Source organism: Oncorhynchus masou, chromosome 20 (genome assembly GCF_036934945.1).
Source record: "Oncorhynchus masou masou isolate Uvic2021 chromosome 20, UVic_Omas_1.1, whole genome shotgun sequence".
Taxonomy (NCBI): Eukaryota; Metazoa; Chordata; class Actinopteri; order Salmoniformes; family Salmonidae; genus Oncorhynchus; species Oncorhynchus masou.
In genome coordinates, this window is record NC_088231.1 from 9,060,210 (window position 1) to 9,078,467 (window position 18,258).

Genomic DNA, 18,258 nt, shown 5'->3' on the forward strand with positions numbered 1-18,258 from the left:
TGAAAATGCTAGCCTTAGCTTACCTAACTGACTGTGTGTATTGGTTCCTGACTTCCTTGAAAAGTTTAATATCGCGGGGGCTATTCAATGCTAGTGCAGTACGCCACAGGGTGTTTTTGAGCTGGTCAAGGGCAGTCAAATCTGGAGTGAACCAAGGTCTATACCAAACATGAGAAAAAGAAGAAACCCACACACTGCTCTTGAAAGTAACACTGCTCTTTAATAAGCTTTGAGTGTCGCCCTCACGGCCTTCAAAGCTTTTGTGAGTTGTTTAAATTAGCACCCTTATGTAGACACAGCCCCACCCACATCCGTTCCACGCATCGAATAGGTTTGGAGTCGAGGGAAAACAAATGAGTGATACCAAATATAACAATGTGCATTTCATAAATATTCAAATAAAGTGTGAAAATAAAACATATCTGTAAAACCACAATAAGGACTTCGACCTACCAAGCAAGCTTTCATAAATCATTGGGTACAGCGCAAGCAAAACGTCAGAGTAATCTGAAATGGGGGCATAATTCATATTCACATTTACACGTTAACATACATCATTAAGACCTCTAAGAAATAATGTCTGGAGGGTGAAAATACAAAAATACGGGTCGGAAAAGACGAGTGAAATCTACTAAACCAAATGCCGAAATTAGTATGCAGTTTAATTAAGTATATAGTACGCTTGTGTTGGTATTCGGACATAACCACTGATCATAGGACAGTTGATGTGTAATGTAATAAGTAGTACCGTATTTCAGAGAACAGTGCGCATGATTGTTACATTTAACCACGCCTTTAGAGCTACGACGACAACCAATAATATAACTTCCCTTTACACAGAAGATAAATTAAGTGATAACAATTTCCACGTTAGCGTGTTTGTTGTTATTTGGACGTTTATTAACACCATGAAACTCAAACTCGTTTAACTGCACAGCGTCACATACTTAACTCAGTGAGTCTTTAATTCACGTTGGAGACAGTACTCGATGTTATTTTTCTAGGTAACGCTAGCTGGCTAACTTCGTAGTTAACGTTTGCTAACATGGCTAACTGTGTCGTTTTTCACACTCAAATAGCCTCCATTATGGAGGTGTTAGCGAATGCAGCCGTGGCAGAGGTCTGTAAACTCATAGACGACGACTATGCAGTTTTTCGTTTGGAAATGTCTCAAAGCCAAAAAGAAAACCGGGGATTGCGGAGGAAACTACAGATGCTGGAACTGAAGGTGGCACGCGAGCGTCGTCCCAGTAGTGTAGGTTACATCCTCGATCGATACAGAGGAATGGCAAGAGGTACATTTTGCAGAAGGCAGAGGCTGCGGGGCCCATCGCCCCGTTCCCCTCTGCGCATGTGTTCAGATGTGTTACCCACAATTGTGTCTTGGTCCGAGAGAATGATAGTGGACTCAAAAGTGTGTTCGCATGAGCAGTGCCATTGAGTACTTTCACCGTTTTGAAGCAGTAAACTGGGTGGGACTTCATAAGTTAAGGAAGGATCACATTATTCCATTCAGGTATCTTTGACTAGCCAATGAATTATACTCATGAGTAAAAATTCCATAACTGCAGGTGCCAGTAAATCGCCAACTTTGGCTTTATACCTGTTCAAACAACACAATACAGGTGGCAGTATGCACGTGTTCAGTTTGTTTGCCAATTCATAGAAGTAGTAGAAAGAAAGAAAAAAAAATGGACTACTTCAAAATGAAGATGGCCTTCAATCAAATTGTATTTGTCACATGCACCGAATACAACAGGTGTAGACTTTACTGTGAAATACATGCTTACAAGTGCTTCCCAATGACAGAGTAAAAAAAAAAAGAAGCAAAATACAAATTGTAACACAAGGAATAAAATAGACAAGATTGACGCTATGTACATAGAGTATCAGTATCATATCACCAAACATATTTATAACTAACCAAAGATAAGATGTCGATTTACAGTGGGAACAAGTGAAGCATAGTGGGCAGAACAAGCAAGGAGGTGGGCCAAGCAATACCTAGCCAGATACTATTGGTACGTTGTAGTATGTATATTTTTTAGTTTTTATTTAACCTTTATTTAACTAGGCAAGCCAGTTAAGAACACATTCTTATTTACAATGACGGCCAAACCTGGACGACGCTGGGCCAATTGTGCGCCACCCTATGGGACTACCATAGGGTGGCGCACAATTGCCTCTTGTGCCTTAGACCGCTGCGCCTCCTCTAAAATGTGCATGTGCACAAACTCAATGACGTTGCACTCCTTCTAAACAATGCTTTTTTTTTTTTTACTTTAGCAAAGCATCAAGTCTATAAAACTTAGTGCACTGTGTTCGTAAAATATTGTAGTTTTGGGTACAGAAAATTGAGAGAAGACATTTCATCTATGAGAGAATGTGCAGAATGTCGGCCCAGTTTCACCTAGTTTCATCCTTTCCCACTATCCGCCACTGGACTTCCTCTCACTGCCATATTTGGTGGTGGGAAAACGTTCTAAACGGATGCTTCAGCTTTATAGCCCCTGTGACCTGTCTGGGTTACCCCTTCTGTCTGTGATATCACTGTGCAGGGGTACGAGGTATTTGAGGTAGTTATGTACATAAAGGCAGGGTAATGTGACAAGGTATCAGGATAGATAATAAGCGTAAAATAAATTACAGATTAGCAGCAGTATATGATGTGTGGGTTTGTAGTGTATGTGAATGTGTGCGAGGTCTTTGATCTCCACCCTGTAAGCTGTCTCATCGCCGGCCTACCACGGTCGCGTCGTCAACAAATGTGAAGTTGGTATTGGAGTTGTGCATGGCCGTGCAGTTGTACGTGAACAGGGTTTAAAGGAAGGGACTAAGCACACACACCTGGGTGGCCCCCATGTTGAGGGTCAGCGTGGCAAAAGTGTTGTTGCCTACCCTCACCACCAAGGGCCGGCCAGGCAGTCTAGGATCCAGTTTCAGAGAGGGGTGTTCAGTCGCAGGGTCCCGAGCTTGGAGAGGACTTTGTCATTGAACACTGAGCTGTAGTCTATGAACAGCATTCTCACATAGCATTCTCACATAGTTATTTCCCCTCTTGGGAGAGAGCAGTGTGAAGTGCAATTGAGATTGCGTCATCTGTTGGGGTGGTATGCGAATTGGAGTGTGTCCAGGGTATCTGGGTTGATGGTGTTGATATGTCATGTCCAGCCTTTCAAAGCACTCATAATTACAGATGTGAGTGCCGCGGGACCATAGTCATTTAGGCAGGTTACCTTGGAGTTCTTGGGAACAGGGACAATTGTGGTCAGTTTGAAACGCTGAGATCAAATCTTATTGATCACATACACAGGTTTAGCAGATGTTATTGCAGGCTTGTATTCCTAGCTCCAACAGTAATATCTAACAATACATACTAATCTAAAAGTAAAATAATGGAAGTAAGAAATACACTGCTCAAAAAAATAAAGGGAACACTAAAATAACACATCCTAGATCTGAATGAATGAAATATTCTTATTGAATACTTTTTTCATTACATTGTTGAATGTGCTGACAACAAAATCACACAAGAATTATCAATGGAAATCAAATTTATCAACCCATGGAGGTCTGGATTTGGAGTCACACTCAAAATTAAAGTGGAAAACCACACTACAGGCTGATCCAACTTTGATGTAATGTCCTTAAAACAAGTCAAAATGAGGCTCAGTAGTATGTGTGGCCTCCACGTGCCTGTATGACCTCCCTACAACGCCTGGGCATGCTCCTGATGAGGTGGCGGATGGTCTCCTGAGGGATCTCCTCCCAGACCTGGACTAAAGCATCCGCCAACTCCTGGACAGTCTGTGGTGCAACGTGGCGTTGGTGGATGGAGCGAGACATGATGTCCCAGATGTGCTCAATTGGATTCAGGTCTGGGGAACAGGCAGACCAGTCCATAGCATCAATGCCTTCCTCTTGCAGGAACTGCTGACACACTCCAGCCACATGAGGTCTAGCATTGTCTTGCATTAGGAGGAACCCAGGGCCAACCGCACCAGCATATGGTCTCACAAGGGGTCTGAGGATCTCATCTCGGTACCTAATGGCAGTCAGGCTACCTCTGGCGAGCACATGGAGGGCTGTGCGGCCCACAAAGGAAATGCCACCCCACACCATGACTGAGCCACCGCCAAACCGGTCATGCTGGAGGATGTTGCAGGCAGCAGAACATTCTCCACGGCGTCTCCATACTCTGTCACGTGCTCAGTGTGAACCTGCTTTCATCTGTGAAGAGCACAGGGCACCCGTGGCAAATTTGCCAATCTTGGTGTTCTCTGGCAAATGCCAAACGTCCTGCACGGTGTTGGGCTGTAAGCACAACCACCACCTGTGGGCGTCGGGCCCTCATACCACCCTCATGGAGTCTGTTTCTGACCATTTGAGCAGACACATGCACATTTGTGGCCTGCTGGAGGTCATTTTGTAGAGTTCTGGCAGTGCTCCTCCTTGCACAAAGGTGGAGGTAGCGGTCCTGCTGCTGGGTTGTTGCCCCCTACGGCCTCCTCCACGTCTCCTGATGTACTGGCCTGTCTCCTGGTAGCGACTCCATGCTCTGGACACTACGCTGACAGACACAGCAAACCTTCTTGCCACAGCTCGCATTGATGTGCCATCCTGGATGAGCTGCACTACCTGAGCCACTTGTGTGGGTTGTGGACTCCGACTCATGCTACCACTAGAGTGAAAGCACCGCCAGCATTCAAAAGTGACCAAAACATCAGCCAGGAAGCATAGGAACAGAGAAGTGGTCTGTGGTCCCCACCTGCAGAACCACTCCTTTATTGGGGGTGTCTTGCTAATTGCCTATAATTTCCACCTGTTGTCTATTCCATTTGCACAACAGCATGTGAAATTTATTGTCAATCAGTGTTGCTTCCTAAGTGGACAGTTTGATTTCACAGGAGTGTGATTGACTTGGAGTTACATTATGTTGTTTAAGTGTTCACTTTATTTTTTTGAGCAGTGTATAAGGACATGCAATGTCGGAGTCCGGAGTATGAATATATATATACAGTACCAGTAAAGTTTGGACACCTTCTCATTCCAGGGTTTTTCTTTATTTGTGCTATTTTCTACATTGTAGAATAACAGTGAAGACATCAAAACTATGAAATAACACATGGAATTATGTAGTAACCAAAAAAGTTAAATCAAAATATTTTAACGAGATTTTCTTCAAAGTAGCCACCTTTTTTGCCTTGACAGCTTTTCACGCTCTTGGCATTCTCTCAACCAGCTTCATGAGGTAGTCACCTGGAATGCATTTCAATTAACAGGTGTTCCTTGTTAAGTTAATTTGTGGAATTTATTTGCTTCTTAGTGTGTTTGAGCCAATCAGATGTTGTGACAAGGTTGGTGTGGTATACAGAAAATAGCCCTATTTGGTAAAATACCAAGTCCATATTGTGGCAAGAACAGCTCAAATAAGCAAAGAGAAACAGTCCATTATTACTTTAAGACATGAAGGTCAGCCAATACGGGAAATTAAGAACATAAGGTTTATTCAAATGCAGTCACAAAAAGCATCAAGCACTATGATGAAACTGGCTCTCATGAGGACCGCCACAGGAAAAAAAGACCCAAAGTTACTTTGCTGCAGAGGATAAGCTCATTAGAGTTACCAGCCTCAGAAATGGCAGCCCAAATAATTGCTTCAGAGTTCATGTAACAGACACATCTCAACATCAACTGTTCAGAGGAGACACTGAATCCGGCCTTCGTGGTCAAATTTCTGCAAAGACGCCATTACTAGAGGACACCAATAACAGGAAGACACTTGCTTGGCCCAAGGAAAACACCAGCCTGACATTATTCCACCTTGCCGCACTGGCAGAGCGACCGGGAGTATTCAACCAGGCAAGGTTGGGCAGGCTCGGTGCTCAAGAGCTCCAGTGCGCCTGCACGGTCCGGTCTACCCAGTTTCACCTCCACGCACCAGCCCTCCGGTGGCAGCTCCCCGCACCAGGCTTCCTGTGCGTGTCCTCGGCCCAGTACCACCAGTGCCAGCACCACGCATCAGGCCTACAGTGCGCCTCGCCTCTCCAGCGCTGCCAGAGCCTTTCTCCTCTCCTGTGCTGCCGGAGTCTCCCGCCTGTTTAGCGCTGCCAAAGCCTTCCGCCTCTACAGCGCTGCCTGAGTCTCTCACCCGTTCAACGCTGCCAGAGCCTTCCTCCTCTACAGCGCTGCCGGAGTCTCTCACCTGTTCAGCGCTGCCAGAGCCTTCCTCCTCTACAGCGCTGCTGGAGTCTCCTGCCTGTTCAGCGCAGCCAGAGCTGCCAGCCTGCAAGAAGCAGCCAGAGCTGCCGGTCTGCATGGAGCAGCCAGATCCGCCAGTCGGCCAGACTCTTCCAGATCCGCCAGTCGGCCAGACTCTTCCAGATCCGCCAGTCGGCCAGACTCTTCCAGATCCGCCAGTCGGCCAGACTCTTCCAGATCCGCCAGTCGGCCAGACTCTTCCAGATCCGCCAGTCGGCCAGACTCTTCCAGATCCAACTACCTGCCTGAGCTTCCTCTCAGTCCCGAGCTGTCCCTCAGTCCCGAGCTGTCCCTCAGTCCAGTGGGGTTCTGGGTGAGGACTACTAGGCCATGGTCGGCGGCGAGGGTGGACTATCCAAGGACGCGAGGAGGAGGGACTAAGACTTTGATAGAGTGGGGTCCACGTCCCGCGCCGGAGCCGCCACCATGGACGGACGCCCACCCGGACCCTCCCCTATGGTTTTTGGTGTGCGTCCGGGAGTCCGCACCTTAGGGGGGGGTTCTGTCACGCCCTGGTCGAAGTATATTGTGTTCGTCTTCATTTATTTGGTCAGGCCAGGGTGTGACATGGGTTTATTGTGGTGTGTTTTGTCTTGGGGTTTTGTTAGGTATTGGGTTTGTGGCTTAGTGGGGGTGTCTAGCATCGTCTATGGCTGTCTGGAGTGGTTCTCAATCAGAGGCAGGTGTTTATCGTTGGCTCTGATTGGGAACCATATTTTGGCAGCCATATTCTTTGAGTGTTTCGTGGGTGATTGTTCCTGTCTCTGTGTTTGTCACCAGATAGGCTGTTTAGGTTTTCACATTGCGTTTGTTGTTTTGTATTGTTCGTGTTTATTCGTTCATTAAACATGTATGAAAATTACCACGCCGCATTTTGGTCTGATCCTTGCTACACCTCTTCGTCAGAGGAGGAGTTAGAAGAAAACCGTTACAGATGGGATGTATAGATATTATGGACAGTATGTGGATAGAATATCTGAATAATACGTGGCTAGAATAGTATATGTACAGCAATAGTTGAATAGGATGAACTTGACTAGAATACACTATACATATGAAGAAAAGTATGTAAACATTTAAAGTGACCAGTGTTCCATGTCTGTGTACATAGGGCAGCAGCCTCTAGGATGTAGGGATGAGTAACCGGGTGGTAGCCGGCTAGTGACCGTGACTAAGTTCAGGGCAGGGTACTACATGGAGGCCGGCTAGTGATGGCTATTTAGTAGTCTGATGGACTTGAGATTGAAACTGCTTCTGTCTCTCGGTTCAAGCTTTGATGCACCTGTACTGACCTCGCCGTCTGGATGATAGTGGGTGAACAAGCCGTTGTTCGAGTGGCTGATGTCCTTGATGAAATTCTTGGCCTTCTGTGACACCGGGTGCTGTAGATGTCCTGAAGGGCAGGCAGTGTGCTCCCGGTGATACGTTGGGCTGACCACACCATCCTCTGGAGAGCCCTGCGGTTGCGGGCACTGCAATTGCCGTACCAGGCTGTGATACACCCCAACAGGATGCTCTCAATTGTGCTTGTGTAAAAGTTTGAGGATCTTAGCCAAGCCAAATTTCTTCAGCCTCCTGAGGTTGAAGAGGCGCTGTTGCACCTTCTTCACCACACTTACTGTGTGGAGGACCATTTCAGTTTGTCAGTGACATGTACGCCGAGGAACTTGAAGCTTTTCACCTTCTCCACTGCGGCCCCATGGATGTGGATGGGGGCATGCTCCCTCTGCTGTCTCCTGAAGTCCATGATAAGGTCCTTAGTTTTGTTGAGGGAGAGGTTATTTTCTTGGCACCTCTACACGAGGGCCCTCACCTCCACCCTGTAGGCTGTCTCATTGTTGTTGGTGATCAGGCCTACTGCTGGTTTGTCATCTGCAAACTTGATGATTGAGTTGGAGGCTTGAGTGGCCATGCAGTTATGGGTAAACAGGGAGTACAGGAGGGAGCACAGCATGCACCCTTGTGGGGCCCCTCTGTTTAGGATCAGCGTTGTGGTGGTGTTGTTGCCTACCTTCACCACCTGGGGGCAGCCCATCTAACACTAGGACCCAGTTACACAGGGCGGGTTTCAGACCCAGGTCCCCGAGCTACATGATGAGCTTGGAGGGTACTATGGTGTTGAAGGCTGAGCTGTAGTCAATGAACAGCATTCTTACATACAGTTGAAGTTGGAAGTTCATACACCTTAGCCAAATACTCAGTTTCACAATTCCTGACATTTAATCCCAGGAAAAATGCCCTGTATTAGGCCAGTTAGGATCACCACTTTATTTTAAGAATGTGAAATGTCAGAATAATAGTAGAGCGATTTCAGCTTTTATTTCTTACATCACATTCCCAGGGGGTCAGAAGTTTACATACATTCAATTAGTATTTGGTAGCATTGCCTTGAAATTGTTTAACTTGGGTCAAATGTTCTGGGTAGCCTTCCACAAGCTTCCTCAAGCCATTTTGCCACACCTTTGGAAGTATGCTTGGGGTCATTGTCCATTTGGAAGACCCATTTGCGACCAAGCTTTAACTTCCAGACTGATGTCTTGAGATGTTACTTCAATATATCCACACAATTTTCCTCATGATGCCATCTATTTTGTGAGTGCACCAGTCCCTCCTGCAGCAAAGCACCCCCACAACATGCTGCCACCCCTGTGCTTCACGGTTGGGATGTGTTCTTCGGCTTGCAACCCTCCCCCTTTTCCTCCAAACATAACGATGGTCATTATAGCCAAACAGTTATTTTTGTTTCATAAGAAAAAAGTACCATCTTTGTCCCCATGTGCACTTGCAAACCGTAGTCTAACATTTTATGGCGGTTTTGGAGCAGCGGCCTCTTCCGTGCTGAGCGGCCTTTCAGGTTATTTCAATATAGGAGTCGTTTTACTGTGGATATAGATACTTTAGCTCTAACTTGAGCCCAGTGCTGCTATTGCTGGAAATCCATTGTTTTTGGTTTGGATACGTTCATATGGTCACTTTGGGGACGACGTCATCTATGCACTTATTGGTAATCTCCTCAATGCTATTGGATGAATACGGGAACATATCTGTCTGTACTACAATGGCGTTGCCCATGCTCTCACTGACCCATAATGGGACGTCTATCTAAGTCTATGGTTAATGTTTGGATAGTGTGCAATACTTACCCTGATTACTTAGCTATCTTGCACAATTTGTTTTATTTTACTAGGCAGGTCAATTAAGACAATTCTTATTGCACAAAGCCAGTATCATATTCTAACCACATTTCCTATTGTCATACTTTTAAAATAATATGATGCATGGAACATAATCAATAGTGTATGAAGTTTTTAGAAGTGCTACCTTACATCCTTGCCAAATGTATATGTCATTAGTGTACAATATACTGTTGAGCATTGAGAGTAGTTAACCTTACAACCACTTTTCCCTCAATCATTGTCTCAGGTGAAGGACATCTCACTGGAGGCCACAGGAGCTTTGTGAAGCCAGTGGGACCCCATACATGGAGAGATGACCAACCAATCACTGTTGATGAGGGGAGTGGAACCTCAACCCAGCACGTTATCATGATAGAGGTTAGTGTCATAGTGTTACGTCAAAATTACTGTACATCAAATGTGGCCAGTTTATTTCAGAAAGGCTCTCCTCAGCTATTCATGTTCATCCTTATTTATCTGTCATAAGAGCTTGTGAGTTCACTACGACATTGTTAACTAATTCAACTCATGTGCCGGTAATAAACCTCTCTTCAGGCTGCAGAGGCTAGAGGTCCTGGGGTCAAGCAGGAGAGGTCTGAAGGAGTGGAGGACCCACGACACAGCAGAGACATCCAGACAGTAGAAACCACTGGAGTAGCGCCCCCTGTAGCCACGGAAGACCTACACACCGCTGCTGCGCCCAAGCCTAGGACACAACGCAGCATCATGGAGGTCAGTGGACCGGCAAACGCCGTCCTCAAGTCAGAGACAGACAGCGAGACTTTAACTGTAACACAAAGGCTTCCACACACAGACAGACTGGGGCCACTGGGCTGTTCCCCTGCTCCCAGTTCAGAGTATTTACTTTATGGTAACCCAAGTCCGAGGATGGTTCATTCCCATCGGGACTCCGGTGGTGCATTAGAGATTGGCAGTGATCCGTCTTGTTCTTACGCTACAGAGATGGACCCTGACAACATGACCTTGGGTTTAGAGACACAGACTGATCTGTCTAGAGGGGACTGGAACCAGTACAGTAGTAGTGTATACTCTGAAGGGTGTCTAGATAAGAAAGGGGAAGTTGTTGTCAATGATGTGAAAGTGGAGGGCAACGCTCATCTGACATGGAATGTAGACAACACTCATTTAGGAGAAGGACACTCACAAGGCAAAGATTTCTTAGATTACAGGGGAAGCTTAAAGACAAATGTCGCCACCCACTCCCCTTTACAGACGTTCAGGGATCACAAGCCAGTATCCACGTCAATGTCACCTTCGGATTCACACGGCCGCGTCCTTTTCGATCAGGTATTGAATTCAAAGGACCAAAGGGCCAAGGCTCGGGGAGCAACATCAGGCAATCGTAAAGAGAAACGGTTCCTCTGCATGTTCTGTAACAAAGGCTTCAGCTGCCTCCAGAATGTGGAGATCCACCAGAGGGTCCACACAGGGGAGAAACCCTTCAGCTGCCCCCAGTGTGAGAAGAGGTTTTCCCAGGCTGGTGACCTGAAGAGGCACCAGAGGGTCCACACCGGGGAGAAACCATACAGCTGCCCCCAGTGTGAGAAGAGGTTTTCCCAGGCTGGTGACCTGAAGAGGCACCAGAGGGTCCACACAGGGGAGAAACCATTCTGCTGTACCCAATGTGACATGCGCTTTGCCCTGGCTGGCAACCTGAAGATGCACCTGAAGGTCCACATGGGAGATTCTCAGAGGAGCCTCAGAATACACCAGCAGAAAAACCATTCCACTCTAACATAGAAAGTAACCATTCTACTCGATAGCTTCTGCTGTTTAGATCAAACACTACATTAAATATAAAGATTAATTTATTGACAGCAGAAAAATATCCAGACGCATTTGCAATAATGTGTAACAGATTTCAGTGTTGAATATTCCTGAATAGAATATTGCAACCCAATATGATATATAAGCCTAAAAAGTATGTTAGCCTACACAGTAGAATCACTAGGTATTTGATTCACAAATGCCTATTTCATTACTTCGATTCAACTACTTTCTTTTTTCCTAAGACACTTAATGAGAAAATGAATTCAGTTTATCAAGTTCATGCAGATTTTACATTAAGTTATTTAGCAGATCTTATCCAGAGCGACTTAAAAGCAGTGCATTCATCTTAAGATCGCTGGGTGAGACAACCACATATCATAGTTGCAGCAGGTCCCTGCTTTGATGTTCTTTGCACTCCATGGAGTTGTCAATCAACAGTGATGTGGTCTTGGAGCTGGCAGGCCTTCCCTGGGAGGAAGAGCAGCTCCATCTCGTTGAGCTTGAGGTGGTGGGCCGACATCCAAGCTGAGATGTCTGCCAGGTACGCAGAGAGACCTGTGTGTGTGTGTGTACCCGTGTATTTAAAAGTTGTTTATGTTGAATAAACACAAAATGGGACTTTTCAGTGAGATTGTTTAGTATACATCACATCTGCTCTCACCCTATTCTGCATACACACAAACACACTTTATAACCAATTAGGGCTGGGAATAGCCAGGGACCTCATGATACAATGTGCCGATATGATTAAATATTGATTTTATTGCGATTCCATGGTCCAAACAGATCTCACCATAAGTCGTTGCAAAGGGACAAGAGAGAACACTTATTTTGATCAGTCATGGAAATAAGTGGTGAAAACAAATTTGGCTCACAATTTTTAAAAATAATGTGGAGAACAAACTATGAAGCTAAACACCTAGAGTACACAAGTAGTTTAGTCAGGTTTGTCTGATGACTTATCAATGCTGACTCATATTTACATCCACCATGATGGGTTTAACCTATACGGAATCGGTGTCCCAAAAGTGTGCGAATGTGACTACAATTACGTTGTATACAACAGCAAACTTTCCGGGGACATAGACATGTCTCATATGGGCAGAAAGCTTAAATTCTTGTTAATTTAACTGCTGTGTCCAATTAACAGTAGCTATGAGAAAATACCATGCTATTTTTTGAGGCGAGTGCACCTCAAAACACTTATGGCAACTGGTTTGATATTCACCTATGAAGGTAATTACATTTTGTAATCTTGCTCTGATTTTTCATCCTGAGGGTCCTAGAGAAAATGTAGCATAGTTGTTTGATAAAATTCATTTTAAGTTAACGTGGGAACTTGGTCTACAGTTTGACCCAACTGCTGTCTCTGGCTCCACACCCACCCTGCCCGCTCATCTAGATGAGTGAAAGTTAATGATCCATCATTTATGACATTCCTGTGTAAACATACTTTTTGCATTTTGTATGTTCTCTATAGTGATCTATTTAAATGTATCAATTGACCTATTTGGTACATTTGGACAAACTCTTGGCAGTCTGAAACTTTGCACATACTGTGGTCATCTGGTGGCCAAAATCTAAATTACACCTAGACTCCAAACTGAAAGTATGGGCCTTCTCTTGCATTTCAAAGATGGAACAATATTTATTTTTTACTAGATCTAATATGTTATGTTCTCTTACATTAATTTCACATTTCCACAAACTTCAGTGTTTCCTTTCAAATTGTATCAACATTATGCATGTCCTGAGCTACAGGCAGCTAGATTTTGGTATGTCATTTAAGGAAAATATATTTTTTTAAAGGGTACGAACCCTTAACAACAATGAAGTAATTCTGTAACTACAGTATAGGACCAAAAATAGCGGGGATGGGTAAACACTCCATGTTGAAAGTGTGTTTATCTGTGTGTACATACCTGAGGGAGTGTATGTCTATCTGTGTTATCTGTATTACCTGTCTCTTTCAGGAGGAGAATGGTCCAGAGGTGCTGCTGGTGAAGGGGGAGGGGTGTGAGGAGGGTCTGGGGAACCCTGAGGGGACCATGGTCATGGAGGACAACCAGACAACATCACCTCCTGAACCCACAGAGGAACTAGCTGAGCAGCACAGGACCACACACAGTCTCACTGAGGTGAGCCCACTGAACTACTGTCTGAATGGTATTAGGTCAGGGCCCGTATCCACAAAGTCTCTCAGAGAAGGAGAGCTGATCTAGGAGCATTTTTTATTATAATGAATAAAGCTATGTAGACAGATGGGGACCTGATATTAGATCAGCACTCTTACGTTGAGACGCTTTGTGGATACGGTCTTGTGTCAAGTAATCAAATTAACACATTTGCATAGTACTCATAGAAATCCCTCATTGCCCAATCAGAAGATGCCCCATAGCAGGGTGCTCATATCAGATTTCTTGATCCAACATCCTCTCACTCTGTATCTCTTACAGTCAGTAGACATGGAGGATGGGAAGCCTGATCTGCTGCTGGTCAAAGAGGAGACAATAGAAGACGGACCAGAGATCATTGATCTGCTGAGTGGACTAAAGATGGGGGAGCAAGGTAAGGGAGAAATACATATAGCCTACATACAGTAATATATCTTCAATGGGAATAGTGATGCACCTGGATATCATTTGAAACGCATAACGTATGAATCTCCAAAATGTTGACTTCTCTGCCATGTTTGTAAAGTCTATTTTCTAACCTCTTCCTACAGGTGGTTGGCTTGAGGCTAACAGAGGAGACTGGGTGGCCATCTTGGATTCCAAGACTCAGATGGGTGCAGCCAAGGACCCAGGGGACAACATCACCGAGCAGGCCAGGACCAGAGACAACATAGTGGAGGTCAGTGGATTGGACAACGTCCTCAACTCTGGGCTGGGGAACAACACTGTAAACCACAACCAGAAACAGGCAGTCGAACACAAAACAACATCCAAACTTAGTCTCCATGACAACAGACTGGCTGAGACCAGGGTGAGGCGTAGATTTGGTCCGCGGGGACGTGGAAGTGTCCGTATGCGGCAGGAGAGAACAGACACAGACTCTGCCAGCGATGCTCCATCCTGCTCCTATAGTTGTGATTCAGAGAGACTGATGGTGTCTCAGATTAACCCCCTAACAGGTGCTGCCTTCAGCCTGCCTTCTATAGGATCTATCAACTGGAACATGGAACCTGCGACAACACAGACACTACCTGGCCTTCATCCTCCTCACACTCTCCTAATGTTAAACCAGACCTCAGACAATGCCAGTGGCTCAACACTAAATGGCTACAGAAGCCCATTGACAAATTACAGTAGTTGTAACTCTATCAGTAGATCTAGTGGCAAAGAGAAGCGCTTCCTGTGTTCGTTCTGTGGGAAAGCCTTCAGTTTCCCCAAACAGGTGGAGATCCACCAGAGGATTCACACGGGAGAGAAACCGTTCGGCTGCCACCAGTGCCGGGCCAGTTTTTCACATTTGTCCAGCCTGAAGAGGCACCAGAGGGTCCACACAGGGGAGAAACCATTCGGCTGCCACATGTGCCGGGCCAGTTTTTCACACTCGTCCAACCTGAAGAGACACCAGAGAGTCCACAGAGGGGAGAAATCCTACAGCTTCACCAGTGTGAGAAGAGGTTCTCCCACCAGCACCAGCTGAAGATGCATCTGAAGATCCACACGAGAGAGGCCATTCAGCTGTACGCACTGTGGGAAGGAAGAAGTTCTCAGAGACAAGGTACTTCAGGATACACCAGCAGAAAATGCACACGGCCCATGTATAGTGTATAGCCCTCAAACTCCACTCTTGACCTGGAACCCAGTTCCATTGCATTTTTTACTTGTTCTCCTCTTATCAGGCACTGATTTAGACCTGGGACACCAGGTGGGTGTAGGGCTGTTAGTTGCGGTCACGAGTCATTACAGCAGTCAAATTCCACGTGACCATTTTGTCATGGTAATTAGGCTTCTGCAAACTGCCTGGTGCTCAGCATTCGATTGTCCCTCTTATCACTTGGACAGCAATGCAAATGTCTTTGAAAATCGAATCAAACACTTCATGAGAGCTTATGTTGCTCAACATTTCTATAGGCTATGCAATTGCATGAGAGAGTGATGACCTCTATTAAAAAGAGGATCCCATCAGCTTTCTATAGGCTAGGCCTACTATATTTCTTAACTTTCCTAATGCTTCTCTTTACAACAGGAGTATAGCCTACCTGGCTGGCATGAAATGAACCACGGGAAAAGCATCTACCATTCGCTATTATTTTCCTCCTCCTGTTTTAAGACAGGTGCATGATAATGGTCCATTCCAAATCAAAACTCATTTCACACACATTATTTAGCATATGTAAAAATCAGATTAAATCAAGAATAGTCTGATGGATGACAATATTAGTGTTTGACTTGTGAATGATGCGCAATCCTTTTTATTGCGACTTTTTCGAATCATAGTCACACATGTAGTCTAGCCCATAGGCTTGGATAAGGTTTGATTCACAACTAAAGTGGCAAAATAACTTCTTAAAATTACGCATATTAATCCACGTTACAAGGGGTGTAGAGCCTAACTGGCATACATACACAGCGTGTGAGTGTCAAGATTCTAAAATGCACCTTTTAATAAAAGCATTACATGCATAATCGCATTTGCTATGAGAATGTTTTCCCGCTAATGGAGTATTCACGCTTAGCCAACTGCTGTGCGCGCATTTCTGCGATTATAATGTGAAGAAAAAGCCTTAGGTTATCAACATTTTAAGCTAATTGTTCTGATCTTTTTTGTCAGCCACATTGCTTAAAAAATAAAATAAAATTGACACTAGTAGCTATATTAATTTGGGATCTATTGCATCCCACAACTGCCCCAGACTGTTTGGAATAGTTATTTTTCGCAGAATAGAATGGGTCAACTTTTGTACTATGGGGGGGAATAGTAGATTTACATAGGCCAGTGCTTTTGCTGTTCGTTGGCTGACAAAGTAAATGTAGACAGTTCTTCCAATATCTTCTATATGCACATCGGAATTGAATAAGGACAAGCACAGTTGCGTCCCCGATGTGTCGGTCTCCACTTGTAACCTGTGAGAAAGACCTGATCACGTGACGGAGAGCCGCTTCAGAGCACTGTGGTTGTTTGTTTCTCCTCATTTGTTAATACAGAAATTAACAACCACACCAGAGTTATACTTAAACTACATCTTTAATAATAAGAGCTTTGCAATAGCATTGACTTTCAATTAATCCCTATTTCTAATGAACCGTTGAGTGACCACACAAAAGTACACAGATCTTTTATAGCCAAGATACACCCCTCTCGACCTACATGACGCACAACCGATACATAGAATGGTCACAAGGTTAAGATTTATGTGAAAGGTATCTATAATACATAGCAGACAGCAACTGCTGTGTCAACAGTTTATTGTACAGACCAGTGTCTGGCCCTCCTACTCCAAACAAACTATATCTTCCTGGTACGGTATAGAACAAAAACACCAACTCATCCAATGGCATAACTCAATTGTCAACTCTAGATACTCACATCTCAAGTAAAACCCCTTGACCCCACTCCTGGACAAGCTCACTGAGGGGAGTGAGTCTCTAGGTCATATACTATCCCAGGATAAGTACAACATCAGAGGACATACAATGGTTCCATATACCTCCCCCCAATGCCAAAGGAGGGCGCACAGACATTGGAGACAAGTAATTGGTACCCCATTAATCACGCCATCCCTTCACATGGTTTAAGAATAGGAAGACACATTCACATATGAAGACAATGTTCCATCCTGTCCTCTTCCCTTTCTGATATTCTGCATAGCACCAGAAACGTGTAAAAGACAAGCCTGACCTCTCCCCTCTCTGGGCCCCAAGTGACTGAGCCCCAGCTGAGGTAAGAAGTGCAACTGCCAACACCAGAGTCCAAAGGGATACATTCTGATTCATCTGCCACAGCACCCAACCAGGAGAAGGGAATTATTTCCAGCCCAAGGGCACAACGGCATGTTTTTTTTTTTCAGGAGGCTTTACAGCCACACAAAGGGTATGCCCCTGGGAAATTCGAGGCATTATCAAGTGCTAGCCAAATTGTAATTGAGGCAGCTAAAATGTGTACATCATGCACACAAAAAATTAAAGCAGAGCTCATGCCTTTCATGCACATTTCTTTTCAAATCCTCATTAGTTACACCATGCAGCCTTAATATATATCAGAGTATATATCATGAGTACCTGTTTCTTTAGGTTGGTGTTTTATAGTGAGAATGCCTTAATTTACTCAACAAAGTAGTGAAGATGTAAGAATTTCCAAGGTATTCTAAAATTTATTTTATCCAAGCGAGGGTACCATATTATAAAAAAAGTAGGGTTTAGTGAGAAAGTAATTCTACTTACATTTGTCATTTTGCAGACACTCTTATCCAGAGTTACTTACAATTAGTGTATTCATCTTAAATGGCTGCATTGGGCCTTTATCTCGATGTCAAGTACCTAAGTGTAGGCTTGGGCGGTATACTGGGGCATTTGGAAATGGGCATGGAATGTTTTTTCAATACCATTAACTATTTTGTGTAATTAAAGTACTGTACTTCACGCTGACTGACTTGGTTATTTTTTTGTACTCATCTTTTTATTAGAATTTTATTTTCTTTTAACAGGGGTTACACAGACAAGAGTGCACCACACAGACCAAGTACAATAACACGAATAAAGAGCAAAATCTTATACAAAAAGGCAGTCATAAAAATATATACAATTATAACATGGGCATTCGAGAGGTTTTCTACATAGGACCACAATGAAGACCAGATTTGACTAAATGTATCAGACCTCTGTAAATCAAAAGGTAAGTTTCTCTAGAGGTAGGATAGCAGAAGCTTGAGAATGCCAAATTCTCGCAGATGGTACTTCAGGTGTGGACCATAATAACAATATGCATTTTTTGGGCTAAGTAAACAAGGGTATTGAACAGACATTCAGGATAAACAACATTACAATCAAAGTAGAGCAAAAAACTTTGGTGAAAAAGCAAC

General features: G+C 44.5%; 1 protein-coding gene across 3 annotated transcripts; it reads left to right on the plus strand.

The window, feature by feature from the left end:
* Nucleotides 1-796: 796 nt before the first annotated feature.
* On the plus strand, nt 797-17,824 carry LOC135506855 (zinc finger and BTB domain-containing protein 18-like). 3 transcript variants are annotated; one of them, XM_064926259.1, is made up of 7 exons: nt 797-1,295; nt 9,685-9,815; nt 9,993-10,169; nt 13,202-13,366; nt 13,685-13,796; nt 13,954-14,957; nt 17,049-17,824. In XM_064926259.1, exons 1-6 carry the CDS (start codon nt 1,046-1,048, stop codon nt 14,877-14,879), a joined length of 1,761 nt encoding a protein of 586 aa, XP_064782331.1. In that variant the 5' UTR covers nt 797-1,045; the 3' UTR covers nt 14,880-14,957; nt 17,049-17,824. The 3 variants fall into 3 exon arrangements, with proteins under 3 accessions (XP_064782331.1, XP_064782333.1, XP_064782332.1); XM_064926261.1 differs by having other exon boundaries at nt 13,954-14,081; XM_064926260.1 differs by lacking the exons at nt 13,685-13,796; nt 13,954-14,957; nt 17,049-17,824 and having other exon boundaries at nt 9,993-11,769; nt 13,202-13,285.
* Nucleotides 17,825-18,258: the final 434 nt, after the last annotated feature.